At 33.1% G+C, this 16,424-nt stretch overlaps 1 protein-coding gene across 2 annotated transcripts; it reads left to right on the top strand.

Annotated features, from left to right (window-relative positions):
* Positions 1-114: 114 nt before the first annotated feature.
* On the top strand, positions 115-16,036 carry LOC129002852 (glutamic acid-rich protein-like). 2 transcript variants are annotated; one of them, XM_054430944.1, is made up of 11 exons: positions 115-259; positions 928-1,351; positions 2,326-3,123; positions 3,799-3,927; positions 4,747-4,819; positions 5,668-5,815; positions 6,281-6,404; positions 12,386-12,525; positions 13,128-13,330; positions 15,405-15,549; positions 15,726-16,036. In XM_054430944.1, exons 2-11 carry the CDS (start codon positions 967-969, stop codon positions 15,996-15,998), a joined length of 2,418 nt encoding a protein of 805 aa, XP_054286919.1. In that variant the 5' UTR covers positions 115-259; positions 928-966; the 3' UTR covers positions 15,999-16,036. The 2 variants fall into 2 exon arrangements, with proteins under 2 accessions (XP_054286919.1, XP_054286920.1); XM_054430945.1 differs by having other exon boundaries at positions 4,750-4,819.
* The last annotated feature ends 388 nt before the right edge of the window (positions 16,037-16,424 follow it).

The following is a 16,424-nucleotide window of genomic DNA, read 5'->3' on the forward strand; positions in this document are numbered from 1 at the left end:
AACTGTTGCTAAGCAACTGTTTACAGCTTATTGACTCAGGAAGATTTAGCAACATGTGATTGTGATATATGTTTACTTCTACATAATATTAAGTCTTTGTTTATTTTGCTAAGTACATTTTATTTGAATATTGAATTTCAAATTGAAAGTGTAAACAGGGTAAGATGGGTACTAGTAAGATTTGCTGAAAATATTAATCCACCTCCTGTGCTTGTAGATGTTTGATCCATAAGGATAATTTCAATTCATGAAATTCAAGGTATGTTGAGTGTTGCTTTTAAGTTGCAGTGCTACGTACTTATCAATATCTTCACTTAAGGTGTAGGCAGGTGATATTTTATTTTTTTATTTCTAGTCAACACTAACTTATTTTAGACCACTTTATATAGATTTTCTTATAACTCATAAATTATTAAAGTATGTAAGAAAGTACTTTATGCCATAGCTCCCTCCCTATGATGCTAAATGCAAAGTACCCATATTCAAAGTGGTATGAATTCATACCTATAATTTTCTATAACACTTATCTGTACTAAAAGGGGACCAATGTGGCACTAATTTTGTACTGTAATTCAAGTATTCGAGACTCTATTGATGATAATTTATGTTAACAATAAATGTAGGTTTGATCGGGGAGTGAGCTAGGCTATTGGTAACACAGGGCTTCAGAGCCTTAGGTCCCGGGTTCAAATCCCGTAACCCAATGGATTTTATTCATATGTGATAATGCTGTGACCCTCTAGGACTAGCCTGAAGTAATGTGTAAAACAGTTCAAGACCTAGCGTCCTAGGATGTGAAGGTGGGATATAAAAAACAAAGTGTAGGTTTGATAACATTATAAATAAATGGTTGGACTAACAATAGTTTGGTATTAAATTATACCAACCATAACCTACAGTATATAAATGTAAATTGGTACTTTGTAGATATAAAAAAAGAATTGAAACATTAAAAATATATTAAGAATGGACGACACGAGTCAGGAAGGAGATGCTCCTGCTAAAACCTTGACAAAGGATGGTACTGTTGAAGAGAAGAGACCTTCACTCTCAAAACTTGAAACTAGGAGATCTTCTATAATGAAAGAATCTGGATCAAAAAAGATGTCTATTGTACATGATGCAGAATCCTTAAAATCTTTAAAGGACGTAGGATCAATAAAATCAAAATCTTCAAAGGACGTAGGATCAACAAAATCAAAATCTTCGAAAGTTGGAGGAAATGAGCTGATCTTGGATGAGGAGGTTGAAATACAGTCACAGGCACTGGAGGTTTTGGATGGAAAAGAAAGTGAGCTTGATCAACCACTAAGTGTTTTGGAACCTGCACAGTTGTCTTCAGAAGAAGCTGGTGAGTAAATTATTACAAACTTATTTTAAACAGTAAACTTCTAGACTTTTGTGGAAATACTTTTGTTCCCTTTCAAAATCCAGCGAATCTTCATCTTATCAGAGCAAGAAGCTTGTCACTTAGCCTTAGTCACTAACAAGACTACAAGTTCGTACCACTCATCCTACACTCATATTTGGGTTCAAATAAGCAAATAGTGGCGTCCCCATCTTAAATAATTGATATTTGAAGATTTTGAAAAACTGAATTCATATTTTTAACTGCCAAAAAAAAAAAATAAAGGAAGGAATGTCTTCCATTTAAAGTTTTCTCTAATTCTTACCTTTTCCGATATCCCAATAGTGGCCTCCTTGAGTTGATCACCCTGAGGGTGTTTACAAAAGAATGCCGGGATTTTAAATGGTAATTGCATGGGAACTGATCAAGGTAACTAAACGATTTATTTATAAGTAAAATTGAGTTACTTGATTGTCCCAAATTACAGCACTTCAAAGTTTTTAAAATTTAAATAATCTTTTTTTCTGTAATCAGGTAGTTTACCGTAAAATTTAACTCCAGTAGGCCCAAAAGTATTTTTTTCTCATATAAACTTAGTGTATGAGCAGGCGCTGGGATAGTATCCCGATTTATAGTAAATTGTACAAGTGGTATAATCCTAATATATGATTTTATACAAGCTGTGTAAAATGGTCATAGTTGCAAGGTTTTTTAATTAAGTTTTTATTTCTTTGATGATATAAATGGAGAAAGTAATATTTGTAACATTTAATATTCTGTCATACAATTCATATACATTAATTAACATTTTTCTAAAATGATATATTGTTTAGAATAAATGTCAATTTCAAAATAGACATGAAAAATACTACTGTACTGCATTATTAATTGTATTTAGCTTATATTTTGTTAAAAGATGCAAATAAATTTGTTTTACATACCAGGAAATGATTTTAAAATTTGATTTATCTGTTCAGATAGAGATTTTGAGGAAGTAGAGGAGGAGTATGAAGAAGAAATAGAAGAAGACGGGGAGCTGAAAACTGTTACCAAAAGGAGAACTGTAAAAGTACCCAGGTATGAAGAGAATAAAACAAAAGTTAATATAGAGGAAGAAGAGGTAGAGGAGGAATATGAAGAAGAAATTGAGGAAGATGGGGAAGTGAGAACTGTCACGAAAAAAAGAATCATCAATGTTCCCAAGCATGCAGAAACACTTGAACAAACATTAGAAGAAGATGAGTTTGAAGAGTATGAAGAGGAGATAGAAGATGAAAATGGTGAAAAAAAAATTGTAAAGAGGAAAATTAAAAGATTGAGTTACATAGAAAGAGAAGAGGAATATGAATCAGAAGAAGAGAATGAAAGTGGGGAGTTGGTTTTGGTAAAGAAAACAAAAATAGTAAAAATACCATTGAGAAAGTCTACACGAAAAGCGACCTTATATGAGGATGTGATTGAAAACTATGACGAGGAAATTGTAAACGAGGCAGGAGAGAAAGTTGTTGTTAGACAAAAAAGATTGGTCTCTGTGCTCAGAGCAGATTCAGTGAAAGTCAATGAATTAGACGAGCCAGATGAAAAGGAAGTGGATGAAAAAGAAGTCGAGGAAGTTGGAGACGAGGAAGTAGAGGAGGAGGAAGAGATTGAAGAGGAAGAAGAAGTAGAAGATGAAGAAACGTTGGAAGAAGCTGGAAAAGAAGAAGATGTAGATGAACAACAAACTGAGAAACCAAGAAGGAGAAGAAAAATTAAAATAGAAAAAGTAAAAGAAGGTAAGGCAACCATACAGATTAATTTATCATCATATGCATCTTTGCAATGGAAATATTTCAGAATTTTTCATTGAATAAACAGTATTATTAGGAATTACTTTTATAGTTTTCCTATAGTAAAGAAACTGTAATGAGTTTGTAGTAATTTGCATACATATCGTTAATAGTTGAAGTATTCGTAATACTAACCTAATCAACCCGTTAAGAGTCGGCACGACTGCCGGCCATCTTGGATTTTCTACCCATAACGGCAGAATTTTTTTGCTATTTTTTTGTTCATTTTAATTGTAATCATTTTGTCAAAAACTGTGATTTTTTCAACCTCTAAAACAAAAATTTTAAAAATCCGAAAAGCAATTCACACAGAAAATATATTTAAGAATCACATAGCCTACAATTTTATGCTTGGTAATTAAGATTACGGTGTATGATTAATATGCTTCAACGTGAACGCATTTTATTCCTGATCAGTGCTCGGACAACCACTGTTTCGCCTGGCATCTGACGGTCAACAACAATGCAAAATTATTGACTCCTGCCGACTCTTAAAAGTTTACAGTACTTTGATGTTGTGATAACTAAGCTATTCAATTTCTACTTCCATACTATGATATGAATGGCATTAAATAAAAAAGTATAATTCCAATAGAAATGCTTAAAAACATCTATTAACAGGAGAAGATGAAGACTCGACTGATGGTAATGAGATAAAGAAACTGCGAAGAAGAAAGAAGAAGATTATAGAAAAAAGGGAGTCAACAACAACTACTCGGAGTACAGCAGCTTCAGAAGAGAACAAAATAGGTGAGTGGAGGAATGTAAATTTAAAAATTAATTTTTTTCACTTCTATGTATATCAACTTCACAATTCTTTGCCTGAGACCAATCAGTTTTCATTTACAGTTTGTTTTACAATAAACTCACATTGTAAAGTGGATAAAACTTCCATTATTTCTTCACTGAAAGGCAACCCTCACTTGCATAAGATAAAATATAGCACTCAGTTACAAAGTTTCAGTAGTAAAGTAATACCAAATATTATATAATTACATTATGATTTTGGCATTATTGATATTCAAAAGATGATATTGGTTTGTATAATTTCCATCAGCAACTTGAAGAATGACTTGATTTTAGATAAGTCACCTTCCATACTCCTAGTTCATAATAACACTATGGGACTGAAACTTGAAAGTAAAAAGGAATTATTGAAAAAAATTTTGAAAAGTATTTGAAAGTAACTTGATGGCCAATTATGGACTGACTATGATGAAATATCTGAAACTACATAATGCAGTACTGTACCGCAACTGACTTTTTGATTTGTGATTGACATTGTGCTTTCAATACATGGTTCAGACTAAAGGATCATCTGGTCCTAATTACGAACAAAGTTAAACAAATCTCTTCACCCATCCTATATACTCATCTTTATTCTTTCATATTTTAGTAAAAGTACACCTGTGTAGTTATCCATCCATGATGATGATTTAGTTCTTACCGTTCAAGTTTCCAAAATTGTTTTTTGGATTTTTAAACTGTAAGATTAAACATACTTCCTTAAAGACCATGGTTAAATTTATTTACTTAAAAGTTTGGCAATAACATGGCTTTTATTTTTAGAAGATGAAGATAAAGAAGATGAAGAAAAAGAAGATGAAGACCAGGGAGATGAAGAAGAAACCATAACTGTTACGTAGGTTTGAACATATTTATTATTCTATTTTTGAGTAGGTATAATCATTTTGAATAGTAATAAAAAATCGTCCGTTCTAGAGTTGTCTTCCAAAGAAAAAGTTCTCATCGTGAGAAACTGAAGTTTGTAAGTTATTCCCTTTGCTCAGATAATTAGTAGGACATTTGGTTGGGGTTTAGTGAATGTAAATATACACAAATTATAGTACTATAGTCTGTTCACAAAATCTAGGCGGTATAAGGGGAATGTTTCCTGGGTTCCCCCACCACTTTTTTTCGCTTGATCTATCAATCAAAAATCATTTATTCCACAAAAAATATGTTACTATATATCAGCTGATCAATTGTAGGCTGTAGTTTCAAAGTTAAGGTGCGGCGGAGGGGATGGAATCGCCTCAGCTCAAACCGCCTAAATTTTGTGAACGGAGTATAGTAAGAACATGTGTAAGGACACATGTCGGAAGTCATGTGTAAGAAGATAAATTAGCTTTTTTCTTTAAAAACTCTAATCATAGAGAGATTTATGACTTACAATGTAAATGTTAATCTTGTAAAAAAGAAGAACTGGGGTAAATAATCTGTTCTGTTGTAATATTTTTAAATTGCTGAATCATATAAGGTCTTTTCTGATATTAACTTATGTTTACTTATTAGTTATATATTGGGTTAAGTTATTATTGTGATGACACTCCAGTCCTTGTACTTTGTGCATTGTCCAAGATTGTAATGAGTGAATGAAGAATTTGATTAGATTTTATAAGTAACATGATAGAAGATCTAAGAAAGATCATGGATGATTTTGCAATTCCAGAATTTATGCTAAAGGAATGTTTCTGCAACTGTTTATAGATCCGAAGAAATCAAACAAGCAGAGGAAAATGCTTTAAAGGCACAACAGTTCGAGAGCTTGATGAAGTTAAGAACTGAACATCAAACTTTGAGAAAGAGAACTCTCTTCTTGACATCCAAGCTAATCCAGTACTTCAGAAAACAGAAGGTAAGCTATATTTTGTTGAATCAGGATATTCTGTAATTAGAATAGCTCTCAAATTAAGTTATTTTAAGAGCCTTTGCCAGGTTTCCTTCTTGAAGCAATTTTCCTCTGTTATCCTCAAGGCGGTTTGAAAGTAGTTTGTAAAGCTTACTTCTGACTTTGCTTGGTTTCTCATCAGTTAGTTAGTGCAAGATGGTGGACAAGTGGATAAGTTGTTAGCAGTTCTTGTGTTATACATGAGTAAATCTCATAATCTTGGAGGATTGTGAGGTTTTACAAAGAAGGTTACTTAAAGTAAGCGTAACGGATACCACAGTACTTCTTAATTTCAGGAAAAGCAGTTCAAGTGGTTGTAGGTCTGTCAGGATTCAAATAGCTTCTTTTGTGGAAAATCGCGAGTTAAAGCGAGAAGATTGTTGTCTTTAATTGATGACTATTTTAAGTTTCTCTGCACATCGATCCCTACAGATGGACCACTTGTTTACGGATGTAAGGGATGATATGGAGGCAGAACAACGGTTTCTGCGGAAACTTGCGGAATTCCACGAATGCAATCAACGCATGTCAGAAGAAAAGACCAGAATCAATTCAGGTAAAGAGCCTCAAATATTAAGAAACTTAACTTATAGGAATCATTATGCTATTATTTTTTAGTTACAGGTCCTTTTTCTACTGTTGATGGCATTTGGCTTTTAATGTCTTTAATTTAATCATTGATGCACATTTTGCACATCACTTTATTATTTTATATTGTTGACTTTGCTTGAAAGCAATTAAAACTTAAATATCCAAAGTGAAATTTTCAGATGGAGATACATCAGCAATGTATGGAATTTTACTTGGTTGTTTTAATCAAAAACTGGCCCAGAATCTTACGATTTTGTTTAAATTAGTCTAAAATGATTCAATCAGAATTTGATCTCGTAAATTAAAAGTAAATTATATTTTGATGTCATAATTATTATCACTGAAAAATTCAAGGATATTATTGATTTTTTTAGTTTAATCTATACAGGGTGTCTCAGACCACCCGTCTGGCTTCTATATCTCCAATATGAAAGCAAATGGAAACCTAATTGCAGCTGGAACCCCCTATTTTGACCCAAAGGAATTCAGCTAAATTATTTTCAAACCAAAAAAGCACCTCAAATGGCAGATTTTGGGGGGTGGGGGTGGTTTTTGGGAAATTTTCAAATGTAAAGGGGGGTTGTGTTATACCTCATTTTAAAGGTCCTTGAGTACTGAGTATTTTAGTGGGAAAAGTTTTAAATTATTTTCATCCCTATTTACAGGGTGTCCAAAAACGTACAAAAAATTGACCTTTGAACTACTTTTCACTGCAAAGAGGTGGAATTTCGTGGGGGATTCAAATTTTGATAACACTTTAATTGCTAAATGAGCTTTCAAAAAACTCTGGTTTCAACCCTATTCCTATCTTTTTACTTATGTTACGCAATTTAACACTTTTTGAAGTTTCAAAAGATGTTATCTCAAAAATGTAAAATGGCAACATGGGTTTAATTACAAACCACATTGTAGTCCTTAAAATTTGCTACAATTTTTGTATTTAATGTTTTTTGGTATCTTTATTGATTAAAGAGCTGTAGCAAAATTGGTGTATTTTAATGTTTCATTAAATGGTATTCAAAGTGTTTGCTGTTTAAAGTGTACACATTTAGGTCTCAATTAAAACTAATTAAGTTTAAAAAATTAAAACAGTTCCCAAATTGTTAATCTTGGAATATTAATAAAGGAAAGAACACAGCTGCAAATATTCTTAGTTATTTTTCAATTCCAAAGTTCTAATAGTGCTTTAAATGAAAACTGTGTTTAAATGCTACTTGTAAATAAAATAAAAATAATCATGAAATCAATGAGCGGGTGCGTGAAACTGGACACGTTTGATCAGATAAAACAAATTATAAGGAACTTACTGGACCTGTACGAGAGGAGAATGCGGTGTAAAATAGCAATACCAGCTGCTACATGCCCAGCTGTGCCTATGAACCGAGTTGGGGTTTGCATGGAAAAAAATGGAAGGCACTTTAAGCATTTGTAGAAGTCAATAAGCCCAGCAGTATGTAGGCTATAATTGCTGATTCAAACAAATTATTCAATAAAAGCCATGAATTTAGATCCATGAATTTAGAGCCATAAAATTGTAAAATAACTAAGAATATTTGCAGTTGTGTTTTTTTCCTTTATTAATCATCCAAGATTAACAATCTGGGTACTATTTCATTTTTTTAAACATAATTAGTTTTAATTGAGACCTAGACGTGTACACTTACAACAGCAAACACTTTGAATACTATTTAATAAAACATTAAAATATACTAATTTCGCTACAGCTCTTTAACCAATAAAGATACCAAAAATCATTAAATACAAAAATTGTAACTAATTATAAGGGCTACAATGTGGTTTGTAATTAAACCCATGTTCACGTTTGAAATTGTTGAGATAACATGCAGCTTTTGAAACTTCAAAAAGTTTGAAAATGCGTAGCAAAAGTAAAAAGATAGGAAAAGGGTTGAAACCAGAGTTTTTTGAAAGCTCATTTAGCAATTAAAGTGTTATCAAAATTGAACCCCACACAAAATTCCACCTCTTTGCAGTGAAAAGTAGTTCAAAGGTCTATTTTTATACGTTTTTGAACACCCTGTAAATAGGGATGAAAATAATTTAAAACTTTTACAAAAAAAAAAATAAAATAAAATAAAAAAAACTCAGGACCTTTAAAATGAGGTATAACATGACCCCCCTTTACGTTTGAAAATTTCCCAAAAAACACCCCCTTCCCCCAAAATCTGCCCTTTAGGGTGCTCTTTTGGTTTTGAAAATAATTTAGCTGAATTCCTTGGTGTCAAAATAGGGGGTTCCAGCTGCAATTAGGTTTCCATTTACTTTCATATTGGAGATATAGAATCCTGCCGGGGGGTCTAAGACACCCTGTATATTTTGGATTGGATTGACTCGTAGACTTTGAGAAAACTTAAAAGTTTAATAGTTTTGTACACCTCCCACTCATGTCTGAAAATTAGCATTTCAACACTGACAGTGAAAATAAACCACTGTAATATCATTGAGTATACACGTACTAGAGTAGACACTCTATGGGGGCTACCGTTACCTGAACAGCACTGTTACTGTTGCAGAGCAGCGTCAGCGGCCCACCTCGGGCATGTCGGTAAGTCTTTTTCGTTGTTTTTTATTATTGCGTTTATTGCAAAGTTGTAAAATTTTGTTTTTGTTGATGAAATTTGTTTGGTCATAGTTTTGTCGTTTTATGATGCATTTTAACTAAATTAAACTAAATTTGACTAAATTAATAATCTAAAGGTGCTTAGTGTCGCACTGCACTATTGGCCAACTACCGCGACCTAACCGTCAGTGTCCCAAACTACCTACTGCCAAAATCAGTAACAACTATTAGCACTTTCTGACCCCTCGTATACGTGTATACTCAATCTAATATATAAAATTCTCGTGTCACAGTGTTTGTCTGCAAACTCCTCCGGAACGACTTCACCGATCGTTATGAAATTTGGTGTGTAAATTCTGTAGGTATGCGAACCGGACGTAAACTATTTCCCGTTTCGAAATTCTTAAAAGGGCTCCGCCCCAGTGGCTCTGGAGTTTCCCATGTTAACCTTATGAGAAATGGAATTAATGAATCTTAACAGCTGTTTCAATTAAACAAGTTGGTTCTGTTCTATGATGTTCAATAGCATTAAAGTTACAAGGATTACCAACAGGGTGCAGCACTATTATTTCTTTTACATTTATGACAACAGCTAATTTGCAACCAAAAGGTGAGTGAGCGTAGCGAACGAACTTCAACCTGGAGGCGAGTTAGCGTAGCGAACGAGCTAACCTGAAGGCAAGTGAGCGCAGCGAACGAGCTCCAACCTAAAGGTGAGTGAGCGTAGCGAACGAGCTCCAACCCAAAGGTGAGTGAGCGTAGCAAACGAACGAACTTCAACCTGGAGGCGAGTTAACGTAGCGAACGAGCTCCAACCTAAAGGTGAGTGAGCGTAGCGAACGAGCTCCAACCCAAAGGTGAGTGAGCGTAGCGAACGAACTTCAACCAGGACGTGATTGAGCGATGTGAACGAGATCATCTTGAAAATTAAACGTAACGGTACTTTCTTTCCATCGGTCTGCCTTAGGGGAAACCTATAACTTAGGCGATACGAAGTTCGCTGGGTCAGCTAGTGATATATAACACACAACAAGTAAGCATGGTCATTGTCAAAGGAAACAAATTTACAGTAAATAATTTTGTTTCCATGGAAACATTTAATTTCATCATTCAATTATTAACACAAAAGTTAGTGCAGTTTGATAGCTTGAAAATCATTATAAACAGAGGAAAACTCTTTATGAAAAGAAAATCCCAAACCAAGATAAGATCCAAACAATTCAAAATAATAAGGAGACAGTTTTCTTTTAAGGAAATTAATACAATATCAAGAAATACAATGGACTAATAGGATGTCTCAAGTACATAAACTGTCCAAAGAAGATAAATGGAACATTCTGATTCAATGGTCATTGAGGAAAAAAGAAGTTGCTTCGAAAAAAGATTGAAGGTAGACAAGGTGAATGAGTTACACAGTGTGAAGAAGGCTCAGAGAACTCAAGGAACAAACAAAAACTAGCAAAGGAGGCAAGAAGTAGCAGAAGTTAAAGAACATAAAGAATTGAGGAAGAAGAAGAGGAAGCAGAGAACACAAACTGGGGAGTGAGAAAAACAATGAAGATATTGAAGAAGTTCTTATTAATATGTACTATGAGTGTGTAGTATGTAATCTAGTTTTAAGTATCTTTATGTACGGTACAGTATTATCCAGCATTGTAAGTCAATACTATGTAACTTAGTATCTAGTATCTTGTTATATGAGGTCTGATTATCAGGCCGGCCATTCCGAGGTAAGTTTGTATGGTTTCTTACCTCACTCCAGGCAAATGCCGGAATGGTTCCCTCAAGGGCCATACCCCGCCAGGCAGAATGGAATATTGGACTTGTTCCTAGCTCTGTTTGGTCTGTCAAAACCCCAATAAGTAAACTTTACTAAAAATAAACAAAACTTTTAGTTATTACAATTTTGTTTTTTGTTTTTTTTTATATTAGTCTTTAATGAATAGTAAAATATAAAAAGTTATATCTGTATCTTTGAATAAATAAAAACTGCAACCGTTTGAAAAAAACTTCTAAAAGTACATTTCAACAATTTTGTTTCAAATTTCAAAAACAATTCAATGCAAACCAATGTTTCAAAACAATGGTTTCAATTTTGTTTTTAGCAAAGAAAATAAGTCTTGGAATTCCAACTACATTCCTTAAAGACCATAAAATACACAGTTTTCCACTTTTCAAGTTTGCGGCCATTTTGGAAAATGGGTTTATCGAAAAAATGTCAAGAATAAAAAGGTTTTTAAATTGCATGTCCTATCCGAAAACATGATAAAATATAGGTTGTTCCATACGAAATTTCAAAGCTGGCCGCCATTTTGGAAAATGGCGGAAATGAATTTCGTAAAAACGAAATCATATTTTTAACTGCCACAAAAAATAAAGGAATGTCCCCCATTTAAAGTTTTCTCTAATTCTTACCGTTTCCGATATCCCAATGGTGGCCTCCTTGAGTTGATCACCCTGTATATACAGAGTGTTTCAGTAAAGCGTAGCAGGCTATGCAGAATCAGAATCTACATGCAAAAATAAGTCAAAAATGTCTAATAACTTTTTTTTGATTTCGGCTTAGTTTAGTCGTAGTCCGCCATTTTGTATTTTTTTTTAAATAATTAATTTCTCAAAAGCCCTTGGAGATATTTTTATTAAACTTAGTATAAACTTTAAGTCTACAGATATAAACATTATCTGAAAATATCTTTGATCAGGCTCATCAAATTTCAAAATGGCGGCCATTTAAAATTTTAAAAGTAAAATTCCATGAAAACCAGCTATTAACACAAAATTTTAAATGACCGCCATTTTGAAATTTGATGAGCCTAATCAAAGATATTTTTGGAGAATGTTTGCACCGGTCGGTTGACTTAAGGTTTATACAAAGTTTCATAAAAATATCTCCAAGGGATTTTGAGTTATTCATTATTTTCAACAAAATACAAAATGGCGGATTACGGCTAAACTAAGCCAAAATCGAAAAAATTTTATTCAACATTTTCGCCTTAGTTTTGCATGTAGAATCTGAATCTGCATAGCCCGCTACGTTTTACTGAAACACCTTGTATATTAAATCCAGTAACATGGAGAGTGGATTTATGTATCACTGCTTAAACAGTAGAATATTGACTATCCAACCTAAAACAACTGCAGCAAAGTCGGATAAAATAAAAAATAAAATAAAAACCAACGTAAGAGTACGTGTTAAAAACAAAGTTTTACATTGCACAATTTAAACTAAATTTCCGTTTCATAATAATGTAATAAACATACTAAACACAAACACCCTCGCCACATCAAACATATATGCAGACCCAGTAGTGATTAAGCAGATTAAACTATACTTTGATTGTGAGTTGTTTTTTTTGTTAATTTTTTAGAATGGGAGACACAGAGAACGGTGAATGAAGAGTTGAATGCGGAAATGAAACAGTCTCTTGAAGAACTGATGACTATGAAGAGAGAAGTTGCGGCAAAACTAATAGATCCACGAACAGGCCGGACGGTTCAACATGACAAGGTAACATCTGAGATTACTGTATAAATGGATTAGTAGGCTACAAAAGATGATTCTGATTTTGCTTTGATTTGAAATAATACACTGCACTAACTGTTTTGAATCTTATTTGAATCTTATTTTGTGAGATTGATATACTTATTCACATTTATTTTTATTTATTTTGTTTACAGTTCTGTCTTCTGTTTGAATTCCTTGACCAGACCATTGAATTGAACCTAACAGTCTATGGCGACAATAATAAAAACAGTTTATTAGACAATGATAAAATTTTCTCCCAGTGTAGCACTCCCAGGTCCAGCTTCCAGCCTATTTCATTGGCTGGATTTTAAATAAAACGATTTTAAGCTCCCTGTGAATGTAGAAAGAAGCTAAATGTAGTTACCTCTTGCACCTATTCGTCTGGATGTCTTTTGGAATCCAGTTAATGAGCTAGAATTGTTCTTTAACTAAGGTAGTTAACAAGTAATTATGTAATGAGAAATAGATGAAAGGATTCATCTAGCTCGTTAGTGGCATAGATTAAACATACGGGTTATGTTTAATATGGTAGTGGTTATCTCAAAAATTAAATCAATTTAAATTAAGTTTCTACACATCCGCAGGCTTTGGAAGACCTTCTTAACCGTCAAGAGCAACAGATGAAACAGCTAAGTGAATGTCGGTTGGTCAAAATAAAACTGGGACGAAGAATAGAGATGAAGCGAGCAGAAGGACAGATGGATGACTCGGGAGGTGACTTTAAACTGATGGATTATGAAAAACTCGCCAGCCTCAAAGAATATTACACGGACAAAATAACTGAGAGGTTTGTGATTAGATTACTGGTTCAGGGCAGGATTACTGTGAGCATCAGTGTTTTCTTAACAGTAAACGCAAATGTATCAAATAATTGTCTAAGCTATAAAACAATACTCTGACCTTTTATTTGTACTGATTTTCTGTCCAGGTTAATATACTTTCTTGTAAAAAATATGTGAAAGAGGAACATTATAATGGATCACTTTATTTCTAGAAAATATGTTGGACTTTCAACAGAGTTCAAATAAGTTCAATGAGGATTTGCAATACAGTACTTGAGATTAAATCAAATCAAATAATAAATCAAAATACCTTTATTCTCTATCGCTTCTCAGTACATACTGGGTTTACAGAATAACTCAGTTCGCTAAAACTAATTATTTAAAACAGTTAAAAATTTTAATTACTTACTTGAGACAAGGACACATTTACTGTGTACATTTTTAAGCTGAATGTAAATTATCCAATGGTGGTGTATAATGGAAGTTGACTTGTATAACTTTGTTACTGACTTACTGGACATTAGTCAGGACCATCTACATCTTCTATACAGGGTGATCAACTCAAGGAGGCCACCATTGGGATATCGGAAACAGTAAGAATTAGAGAAAACTTTAAATGGGGGACATTCCTTTATTTTTTGTGGCAGTTAAAAATAAGATTTTAGTTTTTCAAAATTTAGCCGCCATTTTCCAAAATGGCGGCCAACTTTGAAATTTCTTATGGAACACACTGTATTTTATCATGTTTTCGGATAGAACATGCAATTTAAACACTTTTTTATTCTTGATATTTTTTCGATAAACCCACTCGTTTAGGAGATACAGCCTATGGAAAAATGACTTCTGGTGTACATTTTACATCATGTAGCTCCAAAAAAGTAGGTTTATAGCGAAAATGCGAAGAGAAAATAAGTCAAATAAGTCTTAAAATTGTATCCACATTCCAATAAGACCATAAAATACACAGTTTTCCACTTTTTCAGATTTTGGAAAATGGCCGCCATTTTTAAATAATAGAATTAATATTTTAACGAATTTTATGGACTTTTTGGAATGTGGATGCAATTTTAAGACTTATTTGACTTATTTTCTCTTCGCATTTTTGCTATAAACCTACTTTTTTTGGAGCTACATGATGTAAAATGTACACCGGAAGTCATTTTTCCATACTCCTAAACGAGTGGAGTGGGTTTATCGAAAAAATGTCAAGAATAAAAAAGTTTTTAAATTGCATGTTCTATCCAAAAACATGATAAAATACAGTGTGTTCCATAAGAAATTTCAAAGTTGGCCGCCATTTCGGAAAATGGCGGCTGAATTTTGAAAAACTAAAATCATATTTTTAACTGCCACAAAAAATAAAGGAATGTCCCCCATTTAAAGTTTTGTCTAATTCTTACCATTTCCAATAAACCAAAGGTGACCTCCTTGAGTTGATCACCCTGTATATTAATAAGCAAGCATGTTTCTTTAAAACCTTTTTTCTCAGCTCGTGTGCATCGCAAGGAAAATTTGTGCATACTGTTAGAAAGATATTTTCCTCTAGACGTGCAGAATCCCTTTATAAATTAAAATAGGCTCAAAAATAAACACAACAAATTAATTTTAAATTAAAAAAAAATTAACATGGGCCTTATGGGTTTCCATGCTGGTGAACAAATAATAACAAAATATAAAGAGAAAATAAAAAAAAAAAATGGAAGAAATGTCAATCACATGTTGTATTTACAGCGTGGGGTGAAAATAGAGAAGTCTGCACATTACATATTTTTGGTCGAGTTTTCGACAACGAGACTACCTCTAGTAATTTTAAAAGCATGATTATCAGGAACAGCTGAGTCCAGTTTCAAACTATAAAAAATGTTGTTTTTTAAAAAAATGTCTCTGATTTCTGAAAGCACAACTGTTTTCTCATCAGGATCAAACTAGTTTCGTTCTGATGCTTAGGCGAGATCTAAAACCTACCCTATCGTTAATGAACTATAACCGTCCAAAAAAAGCTTCCAATAATATTATTATTCTTTTCAAAACAACACAATTCTTGGAAATATGATTCTATTTTAATCCTTAATTTTACAGAGACATTGAGATTGGAGAGGTAAAACTCAAAATAGACATGATGGAAGACAATCTAAACGTGATTAAAGACCAGTTGAAACGGAGAGAAGACGAGATGGAGAAGGAACGGATGAAGTTACAGCTGATCACTTCAGATTTAAATTCGGTAACTCACATTAAATTAAAGTAGAAAGACTAAGTAAATCAGTCAAGATTCACTCTTTAGATAAACTTTGTCACTTATGTGTCACTTACTTAAATATTAAGAACTTAAAAGACTTTAACACCAAACACGTTGCATGTGTTCCGAATTAAAAATAAATTAACCTAATTGTTTTACAGAGGAGGGAGAATCTGAATAAAATCAAAACTACGAAACACAAGACGGAGAGGAGTACAGTGAAGATCAAACAACAGTCAGGGCTGTTGGCGTATCCGACATTGCTCAAAGACTACGAAGAGAAATCTCAACATTTAGCTGATCTGAAGACACAAACAGACCGACTGAAGCAGCAGTATCGGCAAGGACTGGAACGGATACGTAAATTAAAGGAAATGGTGAAGAAGAAGACGGAAGCCAAGTATTCTGTAGCATCTTCTGTAAGTTCAGTGTGACATGAACGTTATTGGAAGTATTTCTCGGACATTAAATAAACGGGTGACTTTATTGTTGTTATTTAATTGCTAATGTGGCCGTTGTAGATGAGGATTGGATTCAGGTTGGTTACCAAACGAAACGGATAATTGAATTGAACATAAATGATACGAGTACAAAAGCAAAGATATGGGGATTTTGTTGGGATTGCATGCTTAATTCTTGAATTAAAGCACAATTGTATTTATATTATACACAATTTAGACTAGTTCAATGTTAATGACAGCAAGTGGATAAAAGAAGATTACATCTTTATTACCAAAATAAACATTCCTTGGTTAAAAATTTGTCAGAGGCAAAGAATTTACTAATCTTTTTACCAGTTTTTTGTGAATCTTGTACAGTACGAGCATTGGCTCCTTCCCACTCAGATAAGACTGTTATCC

Source organism: Macrosteles quadrilineatus, unplaced genomic scaffold (genome assembly GCF_028750875.1).
Source record: "Macrosteles quadrilineatus isolate MER2022 unplaced genomic scaffold, UCM_ALF_1.0 Scaffold_9__3_contigs__length_116548681, whole genome shotgun sequence".
NCBI classification, from domain to species: Eukaryota; Metazoa; Arthropoda; class Insecta; order Hemiptera; family Cicadellidae; genus Macrosteles; species Macrosteles quadrilineatus.

Excerpts from the sequence above, each read along its gene's own strand:
- LOC129002852 (XM_054430944.1), top strand. The coding sequence starts at position 967 with ATGGACGACACGAGTCAGGAAGGAGATGCTCCTGCTAAAACCTTGACA. Across the intron at positions 3,928-4,746 it reads TTCAGAAGAGAACAAAATAG|AAGATGAAGATAAAGAAGAT; the intron begins GTGAGTGGAGGA and ends TTTTATTTTTAG. Across the intron at positions 15,550-15,725 it reads TCACTTCAGATTTAAATTCG|AGGAGGGAGAATCTGAATAA; the intron begins GTAACTCACATT and ends ATTGTTTTACAG.